General features: G+C 45.0%; 1 protein-coding gene across 1 annotated transcript; it reads left to right on the top strand.

The window, feature by feature from the left end:
* The first annotated feature begins 104 nt into the window (after window positions 1-104).
* LOC141274066 (opsin-3-like) lies at window positions 105-26,264 on the top strand. Its single transcript, XM_073686316.1, has 4 exons — window positions 105-429; window positions 14,085-14,404; window positions 23,784-24,046; window positions 26,246-26,264. The coding sequence occupies exons 1-4, from the start codon at window positions 105-107 to the stop codon at window positions 26,262-26,264; spliced, it is 927 nt and encodes a 308-aa protein (XP_073542417.1).

Below are 26,264 nucleotides of genomic sequence, written 5' to 3'. Positions count from 1 at the left end.
GCTCTAATCTTAAATAATCCTGTTCTGATAAAGGCTTAAGACTGGATTAGATGGAAAGTTACGTGTGTCCTTTTTCCCAAGGAAATATTCATTAAAGGTGTAAGATGTGCTGTATGGCCAATGTCACCAAGGATGGCATCTCGGTGCACCATAAGGAGGTGGTAACCGGCGATGCTTATGACTTCCTGGCTCTTATTCTAGCTACTCTTGGTGTCTGGGGACTGAGTAGTAACCTGCTGATATTAATTCTTTACTTTAAGTTTAGGTCTTTAAGAACACCTTCAAATCTTCTCCTGGTTCATATCAATTTTAGTGACCTATTGTTATCGATTTTTGGGTTTAGTTTTCACTTTGCCTCCTGTTTAGGCAGACAGTGGATTTGGAACGAGGCAGGGTGTGTTTTTGTTGGATTTTGGAAAAACGTCTTTGGTAAGTAAATTGAAACCTATTTCCTATTAACTTTCTGGATGACAGAAAAGGACAGTGAGTCAGAAAATAAATGCACAGTCTTTTATGCCGTTAATGCAATTTATCTGCAGTTATGGAAAGTCATATATAACATGTTCTATTGACAAAATGCAAAAATAAGTTATGTCTGTAATGAAAAAGAGCATATGAATAGGTTCATTACTAAACAATAGTTTACATACATTAAACTTGTTCATAGGTGTACATACTGTACATTGTATTGCTAAGATGAAACCTGTCCAGACATAGTTTGCATCCTTGTATATAATAGCTGCATTCACAATTCTGAAAGCTTCTGAGCTGAAATCGACCAGCATCTGCTGCTTGCTTCTTAATTCAACAGAACTGCTAGCAGAAATCACTACTTAATAAAATCTAAGTTGCAATTTTTACAAATTCTAATAAAAATTGAGGAAAAAAACAATGTTCATGGTGTGCAACAAATGTATTATAATTGGAATCAAAATTATTCTACTCCCATGCAAATTAGATTTATTAGCAAAATTTACAAACTTTCTGATGTTTGCAACAAAACAATCAAATAAGAATAATGTAAATAGCTCAACACAATTACCAATATTTAACAAATGACTACTGCAGGATTAGACCTTTTCACCCCTTCATGACAAGTGTCTTTAATGCTTAGTAGAGCACCTTTGGTTGTAATGACCTGCTGCAAACATGATACACAGCCAAACACCAACTTCTGGCAGTTTTCCTGGAGAATCTTAACCCATTCCTCATGGACAACGGCTTCCAGTTCACTAATATTCTTAGGTTTTGCATGCTTCAGATCACACTTAACATTTTCATGGGGTTCAAGTCAGGCAACTGTGACAAACACAGTCATGCTTGGAAATGTTGTCTTGTTGGAAAGTCCAATGACATCCAAGCTTCAGCTTTCTAACAGAAAGTTTTTTCCTAGGACTTTCTGAAAGTTTATTGAACCTATCTTGTTGTCCACATGCTTCAGGTTTCCAGTGCCAGAGGAAGCAAAGCAGATCCAGAGCGTCACGAGCCACCACCATGATTAACTGTAGGCTGGGTGTTCTTTTCATGTATGCTTCATTCTTCCTATTCCTGACATACCACCTATAGACCCCAAAAGTTCCAGTTTTGCTTTATTGCTCCATAGGGCAATATCCAAAAACTTTTGTGACTTTTTTTTTTATAATTTGAGCATAGAAGAGCCAGCTGTTTCGTTCTTTCTTTGTCAGTAGAGGTGTTCATCTTGAAGTTCGGGCATGGAGACCGTCTGCCTTTACTCAAGGGTTTTTCATCATCTGTCTCCTTAGGAATGTAGCGTCTGCCAGTGATAGCTTCCTCTTCCTACTATGACCAGGAAAGGTAGCCAATGTTCCTTTAATCTTGCAATTGCATACTATTCTTCAAACTATATTTATAGGAACATTTTCTGACTTTGCTATCTTTTTGTATCCTTTGCCTTGATTGTGTAACTAGCGCGGGGCGGTAGCCGTGGGTGAGGTACTCATCTTATATGCCAGGGATGTCAAACTCAAATACACAGAGGGCCAAAATGAAAAACTTGGACAAAGTCACGAGCCAACCAGTGTACAATATAATGGCCCCACACAGTCCTCCATACAGATGAATGGGCCCAATATAGTCCTCCATACAGTATAATAGCCCCACATAGCTTTCCATATAGTATAATGGACCCCACATAGTTCTCCATACAGTATAATAGACCCCCAAATTCCTCCATACAGTATAATGGCCCCACATAGGGATGGTGGTTCTGGTGTTGCAGGCCAAATATAATCACCCTGTGGGCCAGATTTGGCCCATAGGCCACAGTTTGACATGTATGTTCTATACCCTGGCATGCTACATGAAAATGGGGATCCTGGCTGTGCGTGTGCTCTTGTTATTACCTGGGCGATATGCCTCTGTAGACTACATGGTGCCGCTAGATAGGGCAGGCCAGGACCAGATGTTAAGGAATGAATTAAGGGAGACCAAAGTCCAACATTAAACTTGTTTTTACTGAACATGAACTTGATAAGAACTACAGTACAGACCAAAAGTTTGGACACACCTTCTCATTTAAAGATTTTTCTGTATTTTCATGACTATGAAAATTGTACATTCACACTGAAGGCATCAAAACTATGAATTAACACATTTGGAATTATATACTTAACAAAAAAGTGTGAAACAACTGAAAATATGTCTTATATTCTAGGTTCTTCAAAGTAGCCACCTTTTACTTTGATGACTGCTTTGCACACTCTTGGCATTCTCTTGATGAGCTTCAAGAGGTAGTCACCGGAAATGGTTTTCACTTCACAGGTGTGCCCTGTCAGGTTTAATAAGTGGGATTTCTTGCCTTATAAATGGGGTTGGGACCATCAGGTGTGTTGTGCAGAAGTCTGGTGGATACACAGCTGATAGTCCTACTGAATAGACTGTTAGAATTTGTATTATGGCAAGAAAAAAGCAGCTAAGTAAAGAAAAACGAGTGGCCATCATTGCTTTAAGAAATGAAGGTCAGTCAGTCCGAAAAATTGGGCAAACTTTGAAAGTGTCCCCAAGTGCAGTTGCAAAAACCATCAAACACTACAAAGAAACTGGCTCACATGAGGACCGCCCCAGGAAAGGAAGACCAAGAGTCACCTCTGCTTCTGAGGATAAGTTTATCCGAGTCATCAGCCTCAGAAATCGCAGGTTAACAGCAGCTCAGATTAGAGACCAGGTCAATGCCACACAGAGTTCTAGCAGCCGACACATCTCTACAACAACTGTTAAGAGGAGACTTTGTGCAGCAGGCCTTCATGGTAAAATAGCTGCTAGGAAACTACTGCTAAGGACAGGCAACAAGCAGAAGAGACTTGTTTGGGCTAAAGAACACAAGGAATGGACATTAGACCAGTGGAAATCTGTGCTTTGGTTTGATGAGTCCAAATTTGAGATCTTTGGTTCCAACCACCGTGTCTTTGTGCGACGCAGAAAAGGTGAACGGATGGACTCTACATGCCTGGTTCCCACCGTCAAGCATGGAGGAGGAGGTGTGATGGTGTGGGGGTGCTTTGCTGGTGACACTGTTGGGATTTTTTCAAAATTGAAGGCATACTGAACCAGCATGACTACTACAGCATCTTGCAGCGGCATGTTATTCCATCCGGTTTGCGTTTAGTTGGACCATCATTTATTTTTCAACAGGACAATGACCCCAAACACACCTCCAGGCTGTGTAAGGGCTGTTTGACCAAGAAGGAGAGTGATGGGGTGCTACGCCAGATGACCTGGCCTCCACAGTCACCAGACATGAACCCAATCAAGATGGCTTGGGGTGAGCTGGACTGCAGAGTGAAGGCAAAAGGGCAAACAAGTGCTAAGCATCTCTGGGAACTCCTTCAAGATTGTTGGAAGACCATTTCCGGTGACTACCTCTTGAAGCTCATCGAGAGAATGCCAAGAGTGTGCAAAGCAGTCATCAAAGCAAAAGGTGGCTACTTTGAAGAACCTATACTATAAGAAATATTTTCAGTTGTTTCACACTTTTTTGTTAAGTATATAATTCCACATGTGTTAATTCATAGTTTTGATGCCTTCAGTGTGAATGTACAATTTTCATAGTCAAGAAAATACAGAAAAATCTTTAAATGAGAAGGTGTGTCCAAACTTTTGGTCTGTACTGTATGTCACACTGAAAATCATCTAACCAATATACTACTTGTTTACATATACCTAGGAGAGTATAGGCTGACCTCGGACAATATGACTACTAACAGTAGATGGGAAGCTGAACCATGATTATAACCTAGGTTATTGGTTGGGTTTTTTTCCTGTTTGATTAGTAATTAGTGTATAACCTTTAGTCTGTTAGTCTGTGCGTTGGGTTGGTTTGTTTTTTTGCACAATTGCTTTGTACGTTTTTAACTTTATACAATATACAATTTGAGGGCTATTGTGGGGGCCATCATAAAGTATTGTGACTACTGTGGAGGCTATTAAACAGTGTGAGGACTTCTGTGGGGGTCATTATACTGAGTTTTGTGGAAGCAGTGGGGACATCATACTATGTACAGGAGAGCTGTAGGGACATCATACCCTTTATAAGGGAGCTGTGGGCCTATCATACTGTCTATACGGGAGCTGTAAGGGCATTATACTGTGTATAGAGGAGCTGTACATTGGGGGACTCTGGGGACATTATTAAATGTTAAGTGGGCACTTAAGAAGCATTATTGTTATAGGGACACTATATTACGACCGTCAAAGATGCACAGGAGGCATATTTACTTTCTAGCGGCAAAATGTGGACACTGTTTCTAGGGCATTTTCACAGTGCATTAATATTTTCTAATTTTCTAGGGGTCAATTTTACCATCTAGAAGGCACAAAGGAGGCATTATTACTATGTAAGGGACACAGTAGTGGGATTATTTTGTGGGGCAGTCAGAGGAACGCTGTTATTGTGCCAAACACCAGGTGTGGTAATAGAGACACATACGGCAGCAGCGGCTTAACATTGGGGTGACAGCAGGATGAGGTGTTTGTGCAGGTTGGGAATAGATGGGAATGGTGCAGGGAGTGTGAAAAGTCAAATTTGTCTTTGTTGTAATCTCTGCAAACGAATCGTGGCTGGAAGAAGTTGTCATGTCGGTCTGGGCCAGATGGAGAAGATGGAAAAGTGAACAACTCCATCAGAAACAACATCAGCTGTAAATCACTATCACACATCGAACTCCATATATATGTATGCAGCCACTACCCACACAGATGTCCTTGATAAAGTCAAATGGAGAGAGAAAGACACATGCTATATGCACAGAGATCACCATGAATTAATAAATAAAGTTTTTATTGGAACATAGCAAAAAAGGATTAAAACCAATTAAAAAGTCAAACAGTGACATAAATGACAATAGCCCCAAATCAGGCTGAACCCCGCCTAACATGCAACCGTGTAAATAAACAGCAAAATATATGCCATATATTGCACCATCAGTCACAGGAAAAAAAGGATTTGATATTTGCATGTGTGGTCAGCACTGAAGATGTCATATACTCCTAATGCACAGTGTGCACCAGGGCCTGATGTAAACAAGGAGAAATGTCACAAAGGTATACAGTGTGCATGAACCCAAATGATTGAATACAATAATGTGAATTGACAACCACAATATGCAAACCATTTTAAAATGTGCTGAATTTGAATAGCCCACAATGCATTTGAATGCAGTAACTACCAATACAAAATACACAAAACTGAGTACATCCTGCTACAAGTAATCAATATCCCTAGAGATACTGTTATATAACATTGTACAATATATTGGAGAAAAGAAAACTGGAAATAATACCATAAATCCCAAATTCCAGTAGCAGCTGTAATGTGTCAGACCCATAAAGCAATTGTGATATACACACAGATTGAATATATAGACAAAGTGCACCAGTTTGTGCATGACATATAATAATGTCAGCCCACGTCTATATCAAACCTGTGTATCGCTAAATGCAGCAAAACATCCTGAACTAAAGCATTCTTGGTAAAGAAAGACGGGGAATGAGTTCCCATATTTTTGTACTATGTCCTTGATAAAGGCCACAAACTGGTCGAAACATTGGGCAATATCTGTTTTTCATTGGTGCCGATCCTGATGGATCAAAATAAATCACATTTGAAGCAAATCCATCTTTGTCTCTCTTTGTCAGTGCTGAGGTTAGCGCTATATATACTATCTATAACTGTACTGTAAACACTTGTATGTTCTGCAGGGCTGGTATCTACCACTAGATGGTCACCATATTGCGGTAATATCGGTGTTGGTCTTTTTGTAAAGATTTATTTTCAGTAATAGCTTGGTCATCTGCTGAGTTTCCCCTGTACCCATAATTAAGGTGCACCACCATAGTTCTAATCAAGGTTGCCACTCAGATGTTTCATCCTCTCACCCTGAGCTGAACTCCCAGCTATGCCTCTGATTTTGAGACATTTACATTCTTCTGTTGGATTGTTTGGTTTATTGCAAACAGCAATACACAAAACGCATGTGGTTCTCATTCCCATACCATGCTTTTCCTATGAGCCTCGATGATTTTTTTTACCAGCCCCGGGGCAGATTCCCAGAGACTGCAGTGCTTGGGCTGGCAGCTGCATTTTGACGACTACCAGCCCTTTAATTTCTTCTTGCTCTGCGAGCATGAGCACACAGCGTTCGCTGCTGAACGCTGCAGCGCGTGCAATGACAGATTACTTTGTAGGCAGGGCTAGTGCGAGATGAGCGCCCATCCCATTATAGAAGACAGCAACAGCGGCCCCTGTGTCTCCAGTGCTGTTTATACTGCCTCATGTCTCCTGTGATGACAATACCACAGTCCCATATCTACCGTGGTGACTATACCACAGTCCCATGTCTCCTGTGATGTATATACTGCAGCCCCATGTCTCCTGTGATGTATATATGCCGCAGACCCATGTCTCCTGTGATTTTTATACTGCATGCCTCATGTCTCCTGTGATGTATATACTCCAGCCCCAGTGTCTCCTATGTGTTGCATACACAGCAGTCCCTGTGTCTCCTATATGATGTATATACGGCGGTCTTCTTGTCTTCTATGTGATGTATATACGGCAGTCCCGGTATCCCCTATGTGATGTACAGTACAGACCAAAAGTTTGGACACACCTTCTCATTTAAAGATTTTTCTGTATTTTCATAACTATGAAAATTGTACATTCACACTGCAGGCATCAAAACTATGAATTAACACATGTGGAATTATATACTTAACAAAACAGTGTGAAACAACTGAAAATATGTCTTATATTCTAGGTTCTTCAAAGTAGCCACCTTTTGCTTTGATGACTGCTTTGCACACTCTTGGCATTCTCTTGATTAGCTTCAAGAGGTAGTCACCGGAAATGGTCTTCCAACAATCTTGAAGGAGTTCCCAGAGATGCTTAGCACTTGTTGGCCCTTTTGCCTTCACTCTGCGGTCCAGCTCACCCCAAACCATCTCGATTGGGTTCAGGTCTGGTGACTGTGGAGGCCAGGTCATCTGGCGTAGCACCCCATCACTCTCCTTCTTGGTCATATAGCCCTTACACAGCCTGGTGGTGTGTTTGGGGTAATTGTCCTGTTGAAAAATAAATGATGGTCCAACTAAACGCAAACCGGATGGAATAGCATGCCGCTGCAAGATGCTGTGGTAGCAATGCTGATTCAGTATGCCTTCAATTTTGAATAAATCCCCAACAGTGTCACCAGCAAAGCACCCCCACACCATCACACCTCCTCCTCCATGCTTCACGGTGGGAACCAGGCATGTAGAGTCCATCCGTTCACCTTTTCTGTGTCGCACAATGACACGGTGGTTGGAACCAAAGATCTCAAATTTGGACTCATCAGAGCAAAGCACAGATTTCCACTGGTCTAATTTCCATTCCTTGTGTTCTTTAGCCTAAACAAGTCTCTTCTGCTTGTTGCCTGTCCTTAGCAGTGGTATCCTAGCAGCTATTTTACCATGAAGGCCTGCTGCACAAAGTCTCCTCTTAACAGTTGTTGAAGAGATGTGTCTGCTGCTAGAACTCTGTGTGGCATTGACCTGGTCTCTAATCTGAGCTGCTGTTAACCTGCGATTTCTGAGGCTGGTGACTCGGATAAACTTATCCTCAGAAGCAGAGATGACTCTTGGTCTTCCTTTCCTGGGGCGGTCCTCATGTGAGCCAGTTTCTTTGTAGCGCTTGATGGTTTTTGCAACTGCACTTGGGAACACTTTCAAAGTTTTCCCAATTTTTCGCACTGACTGACCTTCATTTCTTAAAGTAATGATGGCCACTCGTTTTTCTTTACTTAGCTGCTTTTTTCTTGCCATAATACAAATTCTAACAGTCTATTCAGTAGGACTATCAGCTGTGTGTCCACCAGACTCTGCACAACACAACTGATGGTCCTAACCCCATTTATAAGGCAAGAAATCCCACTTATTAAACCTGACACACCTGTGAAGTGAAAACAATTTCCAGTGACTACCACTTGAAGCTCATCAAGAGAATGCCAAGAGTGTGCAAAGCAGTCATCAAAGCAAAAGGTGGCTACTTTGAAGAACCTAGAATATAAGACATATTTTCAGTTGTTTCACACTTTTTTGTTAAGTATATAATTCCACATGTGTTAATTCATAGTTTTGATGCCTTCAGTGTGAATGTACAATTTTCATAATCATGAAAATACAGAAAAATCATTAAATGAGAAAGTGTGTCCAAACTTTTGGTCTGTACTGTATATACATAAGTCTCTGTGTCTTCTATGTGATGTATATAGTAGTCTCAGTGTCTCCTATGTGATGTATTTGCAGTAGTCTTGATGTCTCCTATGTGATGTATATACATCAGTCTTAGTATTTCCTATTTGAAGTATATACAGCAGTCTCAGTGTCTCCTATGTGATGTATTTAGCTCACACTGTGTCTCCTATGTGATGTGTAAATGGTAGTCTCAGTGTCTCCTATGTGATATATATACAGTGTAGCAGAGGCAGACACGCCGTTTTCCTCACCGTCGCAGTCTTGGTCCGGCGTCTTCCTGCTCCCCTGCTGCTGTGGCGCGCACCGCACGCAGCTTCCCGGGCACTGTGCTTAGGGCGCACACATGCTCCCTTCCTCTTAAAGGGGCCGCGCGCGCCATCCTAAAGAGTCCCTGGCCAATGGGCGGAGGACTTCCCCTTTATAAGGCACCTCCTCCAAAATGGAGGTGCCTGTGCAAGGTTGTTGTTCCGTGCGCTAACATTTGCTTCAGCCCTCACGTCCCGCTGCCAGTCAGTCCTGCCAGCCAGTCTTTCTTACAGTCCAGCACGCCAGTCTTTCTAATAGCTCTGCCTGCCAGTCTGCCAGTTACCTGCCGTGCCCGCTAGCCTGCCTACCTGGAAGCACCTGCCAGTAACCTACCAAGCCCGCCAGCCTGGAGCACATGCCAGTTACCTGCCAAGCCCGCCAGCCTACCTACCCGGATCACCTACCAGGTAACCAGCCGTGTCCGTCAGCCTGCCTACCTGGAACATCTGCCAGTAACCTGCTGGAGCACCTGTCTGGCTATCCGCCATGCCTGCTTACCTGGAGCACCTGCCAGTTACCTGCCGTGCCCGCGAGCCTGCCTACCTGGAGCACCGGCCAGTAACCTGCCGTACCCGCCAGCCTGCCTACCCAGAGCACCTGTCTAGCTATCCACCGTGCCCACCGGCTAGCCTATCCGGAGCAACTGTCTGGCTGTCCGCCGTGCCCGCCTGCTTTCCTACCCAGAGCACCTGTCTGACTATCTGCTGTACCTGCCTGCTGATCAACCCAGACCACAAGTCTGCCTTCCTGCCATGCTCATCTGCTGTACCGGTCAGTTCCTGTCATCTGACCAGTGGGAGTCACCTGCTCTCACACAAGGTCGGTCCCAGAGTGGCACCTGGTTCACCTGCCCGGTCCCTCCCTGGTTCACAGAGTCGACTAAGCCGCCGTGTGACCTGGGTCAGGCCGAGTAGGCACTTAGTCATGCCCCTCTGGTCCCTTCTTGCATCGAAGCACAGAGGTTCCACCACCCAGACGCAGTCTCATTGTCTCCTATGTGATGGGTAAACAGCAGTGTCTGTGTCTCCTATGTGATGTATAGACAGCAGTCTCAGTGTATCCTATGTGATGTATAGTGAAGATCTCCCACTGCTCGAGTTCTATATATGTAAAATGAGCAGTGATGAATTTCCCTCTTTGAGAATACTTGCAGTGTAAGATTCATCGGTGTTCGGTATGACTTACTGCTGTGAGTTACATACAAAACTTATCATGGCAAAGAGTCGCCTGTGCTCCAAACCTGGAGAATAAATTACGAGTAGCAACATCATCTGTACAACCTAACATCACAGCCACACCAAGGAGAGGCAGCTCCAGCCATCACAGTATTGGTGGATTAATTATTAAATGTTTGACTAAATATATCAGGATAGTTTTCAAATTGATAAATTTATACCGCTCCCGAGTGATGGTATAAATATCTAAATGCCCCTGGCAGAAAAAAGGTTTCTTACCCCCGCTATAAGCCAATGTACCTGGGTGACTATACACATGGCACATTATTGCAGTGTTACTTCTTACCTTTTATATTCTTTTGATACTGCATTATTTGTGTATCATCATCTGTACATGCACATTGCACCTCTCCATTATTTTTGATTCTATATGATACCACTTTAGAGATAGAGCCATGTAAATATAATAGATATCTGAAATAGGTATGAATACTGTAGACACTATCGGTTATAATGCTTGGCAAATTGTCACGGGTGTGTCAGAAGTGACAGGCAGTCAACCTCCAGTTGGTTGCAGGAGATCTCTTCGTTTGGCATTACAGACAACTTCTTAGAAGCTGTATCTCTAGGATTGAACCACCAAAAAGACAATAAACACATAGAAAAGTCCCAGCTAATACCCAATATGGTACAACATTACACAGTCTCACCCTTCTGCTGGCCCGCCTGGGATAGAACAGCTGCGACTTTGGGACTTCCAGGGCCAACTACCTCAACCAGTGGCCCCTGCTTTTGGCGGGCCCCCACAGAGTAAAGGTAGCAGCAAGCTTAGGAAGCTAGAATATAGAAATTTTCACCGCACACTGAGCAGATTCAATGCAAAAGTTTTAATGAGATTTAGAAAAACGGGCAAGTGGCGAACAAAATACAGTTCTTTTGTTTAAAAGGCAGTCAGGGTGCTCCTAAAGGCCTTTACACAGGAGGTGCAGGAGCACCCTGACTGCCATTATCCACAAGGACTCAACTCTATATGCATCCCCACAGGGATTTCTCTCATATAGTTTGGACCATCACAGCATTCCCCAGAGTGACTATGTGAGCAAGACCCAGGAGCGGGCAGAAATGTAAAAGCCGCCTTTAAACAAAAGAACTGTATTTTGTCCGCCACTTGCAAGTTTTTCTAAATCTCATTAAAATTTTTGCATTGATTCTCCTGAGTGTGCGGTGAAAATTTCTATATTCTAGTGATTGTGGAGTCTGCAACTCCCTTCCACCTGCACCTCACTCTATAGGTGTGTGCATGCCCATTTTTGTAATCGAAGCTTAGGAAGCGGACAGTCCATTGAGGTACAAGGCCAGGAGACCCGAGGGTCCAACACTGGCCTCTCCGAGAGTTTCCATGGGGCCAGATGACCGGCTGGTCCCAATCTGGCTTCTCCACCTGGCTCTTTCAATTCTCTGTCTCAAATCTGCCTGCTAATATGTTCCTTAAATAGGCATATGTTCCTTAAATAGTTTACATTTATTCTTCCAAGTACACATCCACAGGGCAAGGGTTAGGTAGGGTATTATTCCACAGGGCTCAAGTCTCATTGTTTGAGCCTTTAATCAATTTACATAGTTGGTATAGCATGTAAATAAACATCTAGCTGGTTTTAGTTTAATATGCAATTAGCATTGTAACAAACATCATTGTTTCAGAACAAAGAGAAGATAACACTGAGGGTTATACAAATACTGGTCTGTCCTTCTTGACCCACCAAAGTGGCACACACAAGTTCTAAAGTCAACACAAACACATTAATGCATTTCTCTTGGCTTAACAAATCTAGACATCTGATTAAGATAAGAAACTGTTTCGTCACAATGACTTTCCTATTTTTTTTTAAGAAGCTATTTAAAAAGTTTGCAAATTTTTCCAATAAATCTAATTTGTAAAGGGGGTTGAATCATTTTGATTGCAACTGTATATGTTTATGATATATTTTACTTCTTTTGAAATGCTAAGTGTATGCAACGTGGCAAGAGGAGTAAAATAATGCAACAAAATATATTAACCCCTTCACGACATATAAAGTAAACTTATGTCATGTCCCTGCTTTGATGCAGGCTCATACACCAAGCCCGCATCTTTCCCCACACATGATAGTTGATTTATTCAGCCATCATGGTCATCTAATAGTCACGGGTGGAGCGGAGTTACACCCGCGGCTGTTAACCTGTTAAATCCTGGTGTCCATCCCTGACAGCGGCATTTAACAAGTGCCGGCAGAGGTGGGCGCGTCATTCCACGCTCCCATCGGCAGGCCTGTGACATTATGGCAGGCGCCGTTGGGTTGTCATGACAGTCGGGGGTCTGCTGAAGACCCCAGTGCCTGTCATGGCAATCCTCCTGGGAAAGTCAGCCAGTTGCTGGTGTTCATAGGAGACCATGATTTTCACTATACATAGCACATGTGATCAGACAATAGCAGCTTTAATTGCCCTAAGGGAACTATTAAATACAGTAAAAAGTTTCCAGAAAAAAAGTTTTTAAAAAATATGAAAAAGATAAAAAATATACAAAAGTTCAAATTAAAATAAAAAAAGACATATTTGGTATCGCTGCGTTTGTAAAAGTCTGATCTATCAAAATCTAAAATAAATGAATCTGATTGGTAAACGGCGCAACAATAAAGTAAATCAAAACGCCAACATTAAATCCTTTTGGCTGCCATAAAATTGCAATAAAATGCAAAAAGAGGCAATCAAAACATCATATCTACTCCAAAATTGTATCAGCTCAGGTAAATGGTAAAAACGCTAGCTCTGGGCACAAAAAATATAAGCCCTCACACAGTCCCATTTCACGAAAAATGAGAACGTTAGGGGTCTTGGAATATGATGACAAAAGCAAAAAATTTTTTTTACAGATTTCCACATTTTTTTTCATTACTTAAATTAAAATAACTATACATGTTTGGGATCTGCGTTCTCACACTGACCTGGAAAGTTATATTGCCAGGTTATTTTTACCATATAGTGAACATGGTAAATAAGGAACCCAAAAAACAATTGTGAAATTACACTTTTTTTGCAATTTAAACGCACTTGGAATTTTTGCTCCCGTTTTCCAGTACACTATATGGCAGAATGAATGGGGTCATTCAAAAGTACAACTTGTCTCGCAAAAAAACAAGCACTCATAATGCTATATTGATGGAAACATAAAAAAGTTATGGCTCTTGGGAGAAAAAAACAGAAAATCACTATGTCATGAAGGGGTTAAGGATGTGTGCCCTATATTATAGCATATACAGTGTACATCAGTCATAGAGTCCCCAAAAAATGAAAAACATGACAAAAACCCTAATTTTTTTCTGCATTTGCCTTTAGTGCAATGTTATTCATACATCGTATGGCACTACTAATAACTAACTGATCACCTTTTTTTTGGTACCAGACAGCATTGATTCATGGTTTAAGGGATTATTTTATAATGCATAATGTATCAAAACCATTTTCACGTAAAGATGAATTTTCTGTGGAATCTAAGATAATCTACTGTGGTGCAATAGTGATAGCAGCCACAGTTTATTTCTTCTTGCCCAATACCTTCTTCATATATCAGTACATTGAGTCTTCCCCCTGCTAAAGGTGAACATTAACTAACAGGAGGTCTGTCAGATCCGCCAATGAGCAGATCGGTAGTTTCCCATTTCTCTGTAGAAGAACAAGGTGGTTGCCTAACATTTACTGGTCCTTTCTCTGTGATCTTCTGGTGGATCATGACCTACTGTTTTGCCACGTCTGATCTAATATTTGTGTATGCATATCATTTATAATGTTACTTACTATATGTTGCTTGTTTTACAGGTAATGTGTCAATTGGTACTGTTACTATGATTGCCTATGGGCGATATATTGAAGTGGCATGTAACAAAGTCATCGACTTCCCATGGTCCTGTAAAGCAATATCTTACATCTGGATATATTCCATAGCCTGGAGCTCAGCACCACTCCTTGGTTGGAACAGATATACTCTGGAACTCCATGGCCTGGATTGCTCTTTAGATCAAATATCAGGAGATTCCCGCTGGGTGTTTTTTAGTTTACTCGTTTTCTTTGCTTTTCTAGTAGCCCCAGCAAGCATTATGGCATTTTGCTATGGGTACATATTATATTCTATCAGAATGGTGAGTATAATTTGTGGAAACTTCTTTTCAGACATAAACCGAAGTACACAAGAGACAGCACTTTCAATGGCAACGTTAGAGACTATTCTGAAAAATTATTGTTTTTAAATTACCAGTATACATCTATAAAATAGGTAAATATGGTTGGTTGTGAAGACAAGCATCTCTCAGCTTTTCTTTCTAATACACAAAGAAAAAAAAGGAGTCTGACTTCTTTGTACAACTCTGAATACCAATACCATGCTGTTGGCAGTGCTAGAATTTCTAGGTTCTGATGAGTGCATCCATTTAGTACAATTAAATAAATGATTGCTCATTCAATGGTTACAATGATGAATGTCAGAGACCATGGGTGCTGGGGTGAATTCTAATCTCTGCCTTCAAGAAAACTTGTCCATACTCTAGCGCCACTCTTGTCCACAAGTAATGTCCGGTATTGCAGGTTATCCCCATTCAATAAGAATAAGCCGCAATACTAGACACAGCCTAAAGGCTCACACTGATCAGAGTAAATAAAATCGGTCCAATGTTGTTTCTGAAAAGTTGGACGAGTGTCATGTGAGTGGAACGCAATTTTTATCAAAAAGCATCAGTATGACATCCGTATGACATATGCATGGAATCTGTATGCAGTGCGATTTTAACATTAGCTTTTACATAGAGAATTACTCGATGTCATTTAAAGATAGTTTTCTAAGAAGTTGACGCGCCCCCTGGGCCAGTGTTGTTTGGGGATACCCGGAGCCGGATCAGATGGGGGTTGTAGTCTCCGAGTGGCTGTGACCCGGTCCGTGCCCAGGGTGTCAAGCTCAGTGTGTGGCAGTCCTTATGATGTTACTAGATGTTCTTTTGTGTCGACTACGCCACCCGTTGAATTGCGGTCAATACGGCCGCCGCTGCAGCAGGGTCCGCTGAGGCTGGTGATGTATGTGCAGCTCAGGTAGTATAACCCCCAACGGGAGGGGTATAGCCTCAGGGGGTCAGTTGCAGAGGATGGGGGTTGTGGTGGTGCAGCGGGGATAGAAATGAGACTCAGAGTCGGGCTGTGCAGTTCAGGGTTTGTTTACTTACTGCAGTTGTTCTGGTCACTCCGGCCTTAAGTGACCACCCGAGCCGTGCTGCGTCCACCAGGTCCTGGACTCGGCCAACCCCCAGGTGATTCTGGAGCGTGGTCCTGAGCTCCCTTTCTGTCCTGTCCTCTTCTCTGGCCTTCCCCACCAGGGATCCACCTATGTCCGGCTCCCTCGGGCCTCTTGGTGGTAAACCCTTGTCTCTGGGTTCCCTGACCCTATTCCTGGTCTGCCTTCTGGGTGGATTTAGTGGGTGATCGTGGCAGATCGATCCTGCCCACGACCTCCGGTTCCTGGCTAAGGTGTGCTGTAGCCTCTGCCAGCTTGGGATCCGGTACCCTGTTGCCAACTCTTCACCCTCTGGTCTAATTTGGGCTCTTGGAGTTCCTTCTGTCTCCCCCTCTGGGTCTTTCTTTCTCCTCTCTCTCTCTCTTGGCCTTGGAGCTGCTCTTCTCCTCTGCTCTCTTCCTCTGCTCTGACAAAAGACTGACAGACTGACTGACCCTGATCTAAGATGGTGCCCACCTTATATACTCCCTCTATGTGTGAGCTCAGGTGACCAGCACCCAATGAGCTCCTAACTTTACCCAGGCGGCTCCCCCTATCTGCCCCTACACTACTGGGATGTTCCACCCCCCTCCCACTCCAGCCAGGAACAGACACTGTCGTACCTGCACATTTCTCTAGTGGGAGTACCATCGGTCTGTTCCTCGGAAATGGGATGTGTGTAGTGCATGCAGCTAACTGAGCTCAGTTCCACACTCCATCCTTACCCGGGAGTGGAATATCACACCTCTGGGTTGAGGTGCAATACCCCTGTAGCAGCCGAATCCTCAGGGTGCTACATTCCCCCCTGGTAAATCACAGCACGTCCTCGGGCTGTAAGATATAAACATCCACAAACATACATTTTTTTTTCATAAAACATAAACATATAAAACATCATCAGCAGCAATAAACTTTTCATATAAACATTCTTGTCTTCTGGTACCTCCGGTCACGGTGCAACTTGTGACCGGGTATAGTGCAACAGTTTCTTTAAGAAAATGGTTTTCCTATAAAACCAGTAGGGGGCGCTTTAGGAAGCGCAACTATATACAAAAGGGAAGGTGGCCGCTCTCAGTCCTCGGCCAGGTTATGGATAGGGGACACACGGGTTAACAGTTCAATTCGCTGGTCCCAACGGGGACTATAATAGCAGCAACAGTTTTTGGTACCCTTACGGGTAACTATATACAGTCTCTTCACTACCGTACTCAACGACGGCGTCCTCCTGCTCTTTCTTTGTGGACAGTTTCAGTTTCAGACCCGTCCGGGTCCTCTTGCTCCTCCTCACACCGCAGCTCCTCCTCCGTCAGGCGATGCACATGGAGGGTGTAGGGTCCTTTGGCACACTTGTGCCGGGTGAAGGTGACCTCGTCCCCTAAATACAGGTCACGACCTCTGTGTCCCTCCGGTAGGTGGGACTCAACGTCTCTCCTGGTCACGAAGACGTCGCCTGGGGTGCGGTGATCCCTGATGAAACCCCACCCATGCTGCAGATTGAACTTTATCACAGTCCCGATGGTACGGGGACCATGCGCTGCACGGGGGTTTCTCCTGGTCCGGCTCTTCTGCTCCGCGCTCCTTATTTGGGCTTGCTGTTCCCAGACCCGCCTCTCTCTCCGCTCCCTCTCAAAGACCTCGAGCTGCTGGCGGCAGCACTCTGCACGCTCCGCTGCGGCTGCCCGAGTCTCCTGAGTGAACCCCATGAGGTCTTCTCCAGTGGGATCCCACTCAAACTGGGTCTCTTCTAGCGGGGGCGAGATCCTCTTTATGGGCTTTGGAGCCGGGATCAGGGGTTCGCACATGGCCCTTGCTTTTTGCAGCTCCAGCTGGATGTATTCCTGGGGCCATACGAAGGGCTGCCCATCCGGGCACGTATGCTGGGCGAACAGGTCCTCACCCAGGTGCGGTACTTTAGGTGTTATGGGCGCCGTGGTGGTAGCGGCGCCCGGGTTAACCAGGCCTTGCGACCAGGCCTGGGGCACCTTGAAAGTAAAGGGCACCGTAAGAACGGCGGCGCCCTGTGTTACTTGGCCCTGCGACCAGGCCGGGGGCTCCGCGGAGGTAGGGGGCGCTGTTGGTATTGCGTCGCCCGGGGGTACTAGGCCTTGCGACCAGGCCGATGGTACTTCCTGCTTGGCCACGCTCGGGGTCGAGGCGTGTGACGTCACAGGGGTCGCGGCTTCCGTTTGAGGCCTAGTCTGCGGCGATGACGTTGCAGCGACGGGCACGGCAGGGGGTACTTCGGGCTCTGCGACGGGGAGCTGGGGCAGGCACGCGGTTTCCCGGCTCGGGATAGAGACGTCCCCTTTACCTGCCTCCATTCGTTCGGCTCCCTTCTCGGCGCCGTCTCCGGCCTTCAGTCCTCCTGCGCCATCCTCAGAGGCGGTCTGTCTCCTCGTCTCGGGTGGCGTGCTCCGCTGACGAGTCTCGATCTGCTGGGCCATCTCTCGGCTCCACTCCGCCAACGTCTCTCGTTGCACCCGGGCCAACCTCTGTGCGAGGCCCTCCAGCGCAGTCTGTGCACACTCCCGATCTCGGGGGAGCTGTGCTAGGATCTCCAGCAGGCCTTCTGGAGTGGCGACCTGCAACAGGCTCCTGACCACTGGGTCGGTGCTGCCTGGAGTGGCGGCCCGCATCAGGCTCCTGACCACTGGGTCGGTGCTGCCTGGCTCTCCCTCCATCTCCGGGTGTGCTTTCTCTGGACTCTCTTCCAGATGTCTTGTCTCCGGGTGCGCTCTCTCCAGACTGCTCCAGGCGACACCCATCTTTGCTCTCTTGTTCTGTCTCCGCCCACATTGAGGGTGGTCCCGGGGCAACTTAGTGATTGTCAGTTCCAGGGGCAGTTCTCTCACGCTGATGGACACTTCCAGCATCACAGTCTCTGTTGGTGGGCGCGGTTTCCGCTTTTGGCGCCATTCTTCGACCTGGCCCACGATGGGAGGTGACCTCTTGCCACCCTCTGGCACGCCCATAATGGCGTCCACTCCCCCAAGGCGGGAAATCTTCGGAAATGGCGGGAATCGTCTCCCAGTGGCGGGAAACTCCATGGATGGCGGGAAAAAGCTGCAAATGGCGGACAACCGGCGGGAAACGACCTGTGATGGGGCCCGATGGCGGGGACCCTCCGGAACCGGCGGGAGACTTCTTTTTGAGGTAACGGTGAACTTTTCTTCAGGCACGCAGTACCCGGTTGTTGCGGGCACGTAATCCTGCCGACTACGCCAAAGTTGACGCGCCCCCTGGGCCAGTGTTGTTTGGGGATACCCGGAGCCGGATCAGATGGGGGTTGTAGTCTCCGAGTGGCTGTGACCCGGTCCGTGCCCAGGGTGTCAAGCTCAGTGTGTGGTAGTCCTTATGATGTTACTAGATGTTCTTTTGTGTCGACTACGCCACCCGTTGAATTGCGGTCAATACGGCCGCCGCTGCAGCAGGGTCCGCTGAGGCTGGTGATGTATGTGCAGCTCAGGTAGTATAACCCCCAACGGGAGGGGTATAGCCTCAGGGGGTCAGTTGCAGAGGATGGGGGTTGTGGTGGTGCAGCGGGGATAGAAATGAGACTCAGAGTCGGGCTGTGCAGTTCAGGGTTTGTTTACTTACTGCAGTTGTTCTGGTCACTCCGGCCTTAAGTGACCACCCGAGCCGTGCTGCGTCCACCAGGTCCTGGACTCGGCCAACCCCCAGGTGATTCTGGAGCGTGGTCCTGAGCTCCCTTTCTGTCCTGTCCTCTTCTCTGGCCTTCCCCACCAGGGATCCACCTATGTCCGGCTCCCTCGGGCCTCTTGGTGGTAAACCCTTGTCTCTGGGTTCCCTGACCCTATTCCTGGTCTGCCTTCTGGGTGGATTTAGTGGGTGATCGTGGCAGATCGATCCTGCCCACGACCTCCGGTTCCTGGCTAAGGTGTGCTGTAGCCTCTGCCAGCTTGGGATCCGGTACCCTGTTGCCAACTCTTCACCCTCTGGTCTAATTTGGGCTCTTGGAGTTCCTTCTGTCTCCCCCTCTGGGTCTTTCTTTCTCCTCTCTCTCTCTCTTGGCCTTGGAGCTGCTCTTCTCCTCTGCTCTCTTCCTCTGCTCTGCTCTGACAAAAGACTGACAGACTGACTGACCCTGATCTAAGATGGTGCCCACCTTATATACTCCCTCTATGTGTGAGCTCAGGTGACCAGCACCCAATGAGCTCCTAACTTTACCCAGGCTGCTCCCCCTATCTGCCCCTACACTACTGGGATGTTCCACCCCCCTCCCACTCCAGCCAGGAACAGACACTGTCGTACCTGCACATTTCTCTAGTGGGAGTACCATCGGTCTGTTCCTCGGAAATGGGATCTGTGTAGTGCATGCAGCTAACTGAGCTCAATTCCACACTCCATCCTTACCCGGGAGTGGAATATCACACCTCTGGGTTGAGGTGCAATACCCCTGTAGCAGCCGAATCCTCAGGGTGCTACATAAATATTTTTCAATACATATAGACAGATAAATAGATAGATAGAAATATGTGAGTGAGATATATAATCAGTGCTTTGCCTGTGTAGCTGACGGTACATGTCTTTAAGTAATAAATAAATCAATTAAAAAAATGGCAAGGTGTCACCCATATAATTCTTAACCAGCTGATGGAAAGCGGACAGCTAGGGGCTGATGTTTATAGTTTGGGAAAGAGGTAATAAACAGATCTTCCCAGGCTATTAATATCACTGTTTACTTAGCCTTTACTGGTTATTAATAAGGGTGGACCCCACAAAAAATGACATGGGGTAATTTTTAATAACCAGCAAAGGCTAGGCAGACAGCTGCGAGCTGATATTAATAGGCTAGGAAGGGGCCATGGATATTGGCCCCCTCCCAGACTAAGAACATCAGCCCTCAGCCGTCCCAGAAATGGCACATCTTTAAGATGCTCCAATTCTGGCACTTAGCCTCCGCTCTTCTTGTCTTCGTGCGGTGGCAAGTGGGTTAATAGTTGTGGGGTTGATGTCAGCTGTTTTATGGCCGCTAACATCAAGCCCAGGGGTTAGTAATGGAGAGGCGTGTATAAGACACCCCCATTATTAACTCCATAGTCAAATGTAATTGTAGTGCCGGCGTCCCTGCCCTCTGCTAGGCAGGGACGCTGTTCCCCTCACCGCTCTGCTCCGTGTCCGGCGTCCCTCTCCCGCTCTGCTGGCAGCGCGCGCTCCTTCCCGGCCACTGTGCTTAGGGCGCGCACGCGCGCCCTCCCTCCCTCTTAAAGGGGTCGCGCGCGCCGTCCTAAGGAGTCCCCGGCCAATGGCCGGAGGACTTTACCATATATAAGGCACCTCCTCCAAAATGGAGGTGCCCGAGCAATGTTGTTGCACCGTTCTACTCTGCTTCAGCCCTCAGGTCCCGTTGCCAGTTACCTGCCAGATTCCTGCCAGCTTGCTGTCCTAATCCTGCCTGATTTCCTGTTACCTGCCTGAGGTCCGACGGTCTGCCTTACAACTCCGGTCAGTCTGTCTAAGGACCAACTTGCCCGCTCACCTGGGAGCGCACATCAGCTACCTGCCTGCTTGCCTGAGGTCCGACGGTCTGCCTTACAACTCCGGTCAGTCTGTCTATGGACCAGCTTGCCCGCTCACCTGGGAGCGCTTCTCCGCTACCTGCCTGCTTGCCTGCCCAGAGGCTCCGCTGTCACGTGCTGTGACCACCAGCTATTCCAGACTCTTGCCCGCTCACCTGGGAGCGCTTCTCCGCTACCTGCCTGCTTGCCTGCCCGGAGGCTCCGCTGTCACGTGCTGTGACCACCAGTTATTCCAGACTCTTGCCCGCTCACCTGGGAGCGCTTCTCCGCTACCTGCCTGCTTGCCTACCTGGAGGCTCCGCCGTCACGTGCTGTGACCACCTGCTATTCCAGAGACTCTCGCTTGCTCACCTGGGAGCACACATCCTCCATCTGCCTTGCTAGCCTACCTGGAGGTTCAGCCATCACAGGTCGTACCTACCCTTTACCTAGAGACTGCCCCGGTCACTTGCCGTGACCTCCAGCCCGTTCTTCCAGAGACTGCCCCGGTCACTTGCCGTGACCTCCAGCCCGTTCTTCCAGAGACTGCCCTGATCACTTGCCGTGACCTCCTGCCCGTACACCCAGAGACTGTCCCGGTCACCTGCTGTGACTGCCTGCCTGGTCGCCACCCGCTCCCTTACAAGGACCGCTCCCTTGTATAGTAGCCCAGAGGTTCCGCCTCCCAGACCCGTTACAGTAATAAAGTCACAGCCAGAGTAAAGTCCTATATTTGAAATAAATACAAAGACTCCTTTATTTGAAAAAAAACACTCCCCACCCTCAGCCCAACTCAGCTACATCTGGATTACCTTAATGACATCACCACTCGGCACTGATACTGCGCAATCATGCTCAGCTCAGTGTCTCTCCTGGATGCCAGGCTGAACGGTCGCATCATCTATGCAGTTGCAATTGAGATGGACTCGTCGCAGGGCAAATGGATTATCGGCGGACAGGTGAATAATATGGTATTTTATTATTTTTTAATTTACATTAATAAATGGGTAAAATAGGGTGAGCAGTGTTTTTTTTAAATAAAGGAGTTTGTGTGTTTATTTCAAATAAAGGACTTTACTCTGGCTGTGCCTTTATTATATTTGACTATGAGGCTGGTAATTGGGGTGTCTTATAGATGCCTCTCCATTACTAACCCCTGGGATGGATGTCAGCGGCCATAAAACAGCTGACTTCAACCCCCCAACTATTTCCCCATTTGCTACCACACCAGGACAAGTGGGAAGAGCGGAGGCTAAGCGCCAGAATCGGTGCATCTTATGGATGCGTCATTTATGGGGCAGCTCAGGGCTGATGTTATTAGTCTGGGAGGGGGTCAATATCCATGGTCCCTTGCTAGCCTATTAATATCAGCCCGTAGCTGTCTTCCTAGCCTTTGCTGGCTATTAAAAATAGGGGGGGCCCCATATAATTTTTTTTGTGGGGTCCACCCTTATTAATAACGAGTAAAGGCTACGTAGACAGCTGTGAGCTGATATTAATAGCCTGGGAAGATCCATGTTTATTACCCCCTTCCCAGACTATAAACATCATCCCCCAGCTGTCTGCTTTCACTCAACTGGCCAAGAATAATATGGGGGACTTCACACTATATTTTTCTTTTATTCTATCTATATCTATTCTATTCTGACGGTTCACGCTGTGATTTTACTGTCCTTCTCTGATGAAATGTCGGGTTTCCTAAGAGATGGGTGCATAAAAATCGCAAGTCACACGCATGGTCCGTGTGCCGTACAATTTTTTTTTTTTGCACCCATTAACTTGCATGGGTGAATCTCGTTCAATATACGCGGCCACTCACAGCATTATGCAATTTTTTTATCAGTCTGATTCTAGATGAGAAAAAAATCGCAGATAAACACAGAACCAATGACTAATATTGGTCATTTAATATTTTTTAGCGGATTGCACTCTTCCATTTTAAATGCAGACGAGTATGAGCCCTGACGACAAGAGTGGCTCTGAGCCTTTTCTTAATCTTTAAACTACAGCTAAAAGACAAAGTCCCCGATTCACCATCGATGGTTTTTTTTAAAATCACTTTCATCAAATTTGTGCACATACTTCATAAATTTTGCGGAAAGTCAAAAATGGGTCTTTTTTTTTTACTTTATCCACTTTTGTGACTTTTTACAGGTGTGGGGAGGGACTAAAGTATTTATATGACAAATTTTGCAACTGTTTGAAAAGTCACAAATGATGAATCAGGCAAAACATCTGGAAACCCTGAACCATGCCCACAATGCCAAAATAAAAAAAATAAAAAAAAGACGTAAAATAGACTTGAAAACAGGTTGGAAACGGAATGATGAATTTGGTATAAATAAAAAAATGTCAAACATCAAAAACTCCACCATAAAAAGGAGTAAATGGACGTATGGATGTTATAGACATATGCAGGGATGTTTGATGCATTGATAGTTCACATTTGAAACATTAATCTATTGTAGTGGCTTAATGGTCTTATTCTGAATTACAGATCTGATCTTTTATATTTTTAATTAATCTTATTGATTTTGTGCTACATCTTTCTAATTTACCTTCTTATGTATCTATGCATATGATTTTTCGTATTTGAAGATGAACGTTACAGCACAAATCTACAGCCACTAATACATACTATGTACAGCTCAAAGTGAATCATTGGTCTTCTTTAACCACAATGATATACATAGAGGCAGAGAATTTTGAAACATAGTCATTATAATGCTATTCTTTTTTCAGCTGCGAAGGCTACAAAGACATCAAACTCTTAAATTGCAGCAGTATGAAATTAAAGTGGCTGCAATGTGCACCTTGGTGATAATGGCATTTATTATCCTTTGGATACCTTCCTACATCATGTCCCTGATGGTGATGTGTGGTTACCAGGACATAATGACTCCCACAGGAGCCATTGTATCTTCTGTCTTATCAAAACTAAGTCCAGCAGTAAACCCACTCATCTACATATTAACGAGCCAGAAGCTACCAGTTTTATATTCTATGTTATATTGTGTCATTTACAAAAGGGTTAATTCTTTAATACATACAGTTATATGAAAAAGTTTGGGCACCCCTATTAATCTTAAGCTAAAAATTTGACAGGTGCATAAGTATGGGCACCTCATCAGAAAAGTGACATTAATATTTAGTAGATCCTCCTTTTGCAAAAATAACAGCCTCTAGTCGCTTCCTGTAGCTTTTAATGAGTTCCTGGATCCTGGATGAAGGTATTTTTGACCATTCCTCTTTACAAAACAATTCCAGTTCAGTTAAGTTTGATTGTCGCCGAGCATGGACAGCCCTCTTCAAATGATCCCACAGATGTTCAATGATATTCAGGTCTGGGGACTGGGATGGCCATTCCAGAACATTGTAATTGTTCATCTGCATGGATGCCTGAGTAGATTTGGAGCGGTGTTTTGGATCATTGTCTTGCTGAAAGATCCATCCTCTGCGTAACTTCAACTTTATCACTGATTCTTGAACATTATTGTCAAGAATCTGCTGATACTGAGTGGAATCCATGCGTCCCTCAACTTTAACAAGATTCCCGGTGCCGGCATTGGCCACACAGCCCCAAAGCATGATGGAACCTCCACCAAATTTTACTGTGGGTAGCAAGTGTTTTTTTTGGAATGCTGTGTTTTTTTGCCACCATGCATAACGCCTTTTTGTATGACCAACAACTCAATCTTGGTTTCATCAGTCCACAGGACCTTCTTCCAAAAAGAAATTGGCTTCTCCAAATGTGCTTTTGCATACCTCAGCCGACTCTGTTTGTGGCGTGCTTGCAGAAACGGCTTCTTTCGCATCACTCTCCCATACAGCTTCTCCTTGTGCAAAGTGCGTTGTATAGTTGACCGATGCACAGTGACACCATCTGCAGCAAGTTGATGCTGCAGCTCTCTGGAGGTGATCTGAGGATTGTCCTTGACTGATCTCACCATTCTTCTTCTCTGCCTTTCTGATGTTTTTCTCGGCCTGCCACTTCTGGCCTTAACAAGAACTGTCCCTGTGTTCTTCCATTTCCTTACTATGTTCCTCACAGTGGAAACTGACAGGTTAAATCTCTGAGACAGCTTTTTGTATCCTTTCCCTGAACAACAAATCTTTGTTTTCAGATCATTTGACAGTTGTTTTGAGGAGCCCATGATGCCACTCTTCAGAGGAGATTCAAACAGGAGAACAACTTGCAAGTGGCCACTTTAAGTAGCTTTTCTCATGATTGCATACACCTGGCTATGAAGTTCAAAGCTCAATGAGGTTACAAAACCAAAAAAAGTGCTTTAGTAAGTCAGTAAAAAGTAGGTAGGAGTATTTAAAACAAGAAAATGATAAGGGTGCCCATACTTATGCACCTGTCAAATTTTGTTTGAATGCAGATTTCACATTTTCTGTTAGTACAATAAACCTCATTTCAGGCAGAAACATTACTGTGTCCAACAGTTATTACATATATCAAACTGAAATAACTGTTGCAAAAACACCAATTTTTTATAAAACATTAAGCTTAAGATTAATAGGGGTGCCCAAACTTTTTCATATAACTGTAGTTGTAGGAAATGTACAAATAAGATGCAGAAAAACATATCTTAACTTCTGCTTAGCATCCAGACTTAACAGCCGTCACACTAGGCCAGCAACGGGGACAAGGGGCATCCTCTATGTCTAGAGGAAAGGTTTCATCAAAATCACAGATGCAGATTCTTTACTGTAAGAGCAGTGAGACTATGGAACGCTGATTGCCGTATGGAGTCCAAAAGGAATTTTCCCCTAACATGGAGCTATTAATGTCTGCCTCATGGGGTTTTTAGCTTCCTCTGGATCAACATGTTAGGCTATAGGTTGAACTCGATGGACTTAAATTTATCTTCAACCTTAAAAAACTATGAAATTCAATTATCTGGGAAAGAAGTATTTTTCTCATTTGTCAGCTGACTGTCAGCATTTTTAAATGGGCCAATAATTGTAAGCAATGTTCTTATGAATACTCATTCACAGATTATCGGACAATGTAAAAGGGCCTTTGCAGGATTAGTCAGCAAATCTTAGCGAAATAGCATAGCACCGCTTAACAAGAAGACAATGGAAAATTAAACAGTACAAAAAAATTGTGAATTTACATAGCTGAATAACAAAAATATCCAAACCCTGTTTGTGATATAGTGGTACACATCAATAACCTTTTTTATATTTCTTAGTTCAGACAAGGTCTTCTAA

This window comes from Phyllobates terribilis, unplaced genomic scaffold, assembly GCF_046119375.1.
Source record: "Phyllobates terribilis strain yellow unplaced genomic scaffold, ASM4611937v1 Scaffold_1__5_contigs__length_1240528914, whole genome shotgun sequence".
Classification (NCBI taxonomy): Eukaryota; Metazoa; Chordata; class Amphibia; order Anura; family Dendrobatidae; genus Phyllobates; species Phyllobates terribilis.
This window is presented reverse-complemented; position numbering and strand designations above follow the sequence as displayed.